The sequence below is a fragment of the Trachymyrmex cornetzi genome, unplaced genomic scaffold (assembly GCF_001594075.2).
Source record: "Trachymyrmex cornetzi isolate Tcor2-1 unplaced genomic scaffold, Tcor1.1 scaffold676, whole genome shotgun sequence".
In the NCBI taxonomy this organism is placed as follows: Eukaryota; Metazoa; Arthropoda; class Insecta; order Hymenoptera; family Formicidae; genus Trachymyrmex; species Trachymyrmex cornetzi.
Window position 1 is genome coordinate 73,017 of NW_017299999.1, and position 3,070 is coordinate 76,086.

The 3,070-nt window shown below is 59.1% G+C and overlaps 1 protein-coding gene across 1 annotated transcript; it reads left to right on the forward strand.

Moving 5' to 3' along the window:
* The first annotated feature begins 213 nt into the window (after positions 1 to 213).
* Positions 214 to 2,796, forward strand: LOC108767438 (uncharacterized). The gene has a single exon (XM_018517344.1). It carries the CDS (start codon positions 214 to 216, stop codon positions 2,794 to 2,796), a length of 2,583 nt encoding a protein of 860 aa, XP_018372846.1.
* The last annotated feature ends 274 nt before the right edge of the window (positions 2,797 to 3,070 follow it).

Genomic DNA, 3,070 nt, shown 5'->3' on the forward strand with positions numbered 1-3,070 from the left:
ACCCTGTCACGGTTTCCCGGGGATATCGTCCCTGTTCCCGGCCGATCGACCCCCGTGGCTTCGGGCCCGGGGGGCTCCCGCGAAGGGCCAGCCGTGGAGTTGCCGACGGGCTCCACGGCTGAACATGCTACCGTCCGGACGGAGACAGAAGAAGGAGGACCAGCAGGAGGGGGTGCCAACGCTCCATCTACTACCGCGGAGGCGGAAGGGAGGATGGGGACAACACCCAGGTCCAAGAGGAGGGAGTTGCGGCTGCGACTAGAAAGGACCAATGTGGTGGCGATAACATCGGACACGTCAACCCTTGGAGCAGCGGGGAAGGCACCGGCCTCAGCTAGAGGGGAGGCCCCACTCCCGAGGAGAGGAAGGTCGAGGACGGCCAGATACCCTCGAGAGGCGAGAATAAGGGTTGTAGAAGGGGAGATCATAAACTCCCCAATCGCCGAAAGTATCTCAGCCGGGACACCAGCCCTTAGTGGCTCCGGCGGGGTGGCTGGCGCGGGCGACGTAACGTCCAACGCGTCCAGTATTATAATGGTTGAATCGGAACCTGAATCCACTGGCGGAGAGGCGATACCCTCTACTTCCGTTGAATCTGGGAACTCTTCATTCGATCAGGTCCCCAGAAAAGGAAAGAAGAGGGGAAGGAAGCCGAAGGGCTTTAATTGCCCCGACTCACACGCCCTGTCCAAGATGTCCTCAAAGCGAATGGACTTTGAGGGCGATGAGCTGGACAGAGTGGATTTCTTCAAAATCACAAAGAGGCCCGGACATGGATTAAAAAGGAGGAAAGGGTTGGTGGAGTGCCAACTGGACGATCGGCTTTCATCGCACCAGAAGGATGCCATCGAGGAGGTTACCGCACTCTTCCCCCAAATGTCCCCGAAATCAATCATGGCGGAGACGTTGAGGGTTCTGGAGACCGCGGGGGAGGCTGAAAGGAGAACCCAAAGTATGAAGGGGGATCTGCGGCGTCAAATAAAGGTGGGCGTTAACGTCGCCAAAATAGCCGTGCAAAAGTTAGTGGCTGATATCGCAAAAGGCACTGGACCTAGCGATGAGATTAGGGTCAATAATTTGGCCCTAGAAAAAGAGGTTATCAAACTCAGGCGGGAGGTTGATACCCTCCGACGGGAGAGAACAACAATGAGGAAACAGATAAATGCGCTGCAGAACACGGTCCAGGAGATGAAGGATGAGGACCGTGACAGAAGACCTATCCTTTCTCCTGGGGAGGAGACTCGTGACGAGGGCTGTTCTCCAATAAGGACCCGAGGGCGAGACAGGAGTGAGCGCCACGCGAAGAGCAGGGACACCGACCTTGACGCGGTAGCGGAGAGCCTCCCTCCGGCCTACCGACCGCCGATCGGTGGGGTCCGGAAAAGGTTGGAGGATAGGCCCACTCGCTTAACAAATGTTAACGAGGAAGGGCAGATAGTTATAAGAACAAGAGAGGCAGGAAGAACTAGCCTGAAGCGTGGGGACACGTATGCCGAGAGGACTAGATACGGAGGGGCGGGAGACATCGGTAGAGGCGACGGACTCGGAGGCAACCGGGACCGGGAGAGCCCGCCCCCTCCGATGGAATACCCGGTCGACGGCGAGGCCTGGACTGAGGCCAAGTCGAAAAGAGCGCGTAAGAGGATGAGAAGAAAGGAGAAGGCAGGAGCGGCCTCCGACGCGAACGCGCACGTCGGGACGCGGGAGAAGAAAGGCCCAGGACGAGTCGTGGTACCCCCACCTCCTGGAGGGGATATAAAGGCCGGAGTGCGCCGGGCCGGCACTATTAAAGGGGCAGCTAGTGTAAGTGCGCGTGATGGGGCGTCGAAAGGCCCTACGCCCGCCAACGTCGCGATCCGCCCTCGCGCGAGGCAAACGGGAAACACGGGACGACGACTACCTACGGCTAGGGACAATGTGTTCCGGGCACCGAGAACGGCGGCGGTTCTCATTAGGTGCGAGGAGAACAAGGACAGGCCGGGTAACGTGTCGTATGCTGAGGTCATGAAGCTTGCGAGAAGCAAGATTTCGCTTGAGGACCTCAGCATATCAAATACACGCATAAGGAGGGCGCAGGCGGGCGGCCTCCTTATAGAGATACCGGGTGGGGAAGAAGCCGGAACCAAGGCAGAGGCCCTGGTGGGCAGATTAAAGGAAGTCCTCTCTGAAAGTCAATTCAGAGAGGAAGTGCAGATTGTGAGGCCTATGCGAAGAGCAGAGATCAGATTGGTTGATATAGACCAATCTGTCTCTGCTGAGGAGGTGGCCGAGGCAGTGGCCAATAATGGACAGGCCCATACGGCAGACATTAGGGTTGGACCCCTCAGGCCCGGGAGAGGAGGCCTCAACTCAGTGTGGGTGCAGTGCCCTTTGGCCTGCGCCAATAAGTTGTTGAGTGCCGGACGTATGAGAGTTGGCTGGACCATGGCAGGGGTGGTGCCCCTGGCAAAGCGGAGGCTGCAATGCTTCCGATGCTTTGCCGTGGGGCACACCCGGGCGAACTGCATGAGCCAGGTGGACCGCTCCACCTGGTGCTTCCAGTGCGGGAGTGGTGACGGGCACAGAGCCGCGGGCTGCCGGAAGCCCCCGAAGTGTCCGGTGTGTGCGGGAAGGGGATTGCCCTCTGGACACCGCGCCGGAGCGTCCGAGTGCGTTCCCTATAATGGACCGGGGCCGAAATTGAGGGAGAACACAAGTGTGACCCCCGCGGAAGTGCAAGTGGATGGAGCTGATCGGGGAGCTCCGACCCCCGGAGAGGGGACACGAGAGGAGACCATGGAAACCTGCGATGGCTAGACTGGCGCAAATTAATGCCAATCGGTCTAGACCATCGCAGGAGATGGTCGCTAGAGTAAGCAGCGAACTGGGACTCGGCCTGGTCGCTATCTCGGAACCCAACAGGGTCCCGGATGATGGACGTTGGGTGTCCTCACTGGATAGCCCGCCTTCGGCTGCCATCACGTGGCAATGGGCCCAGACGAGGATACCCTGCTCACTTCTCTGGAGAGGGAGAAGATTCGTGGCAGTAGACTGGGGGGACACTATTGTAGTGTCTTGCTACTTCCCCCCC

Bases quoted from the DNA above. Each gene is read 5' to 3' on its own strand.
- LOC108767438 (XM_018517344.1), top strand. From the start codon at position 214: ATGGGGACAACACCCAGGTCCAAGAGGAGGGAGTTGCGGCTGCGACTA.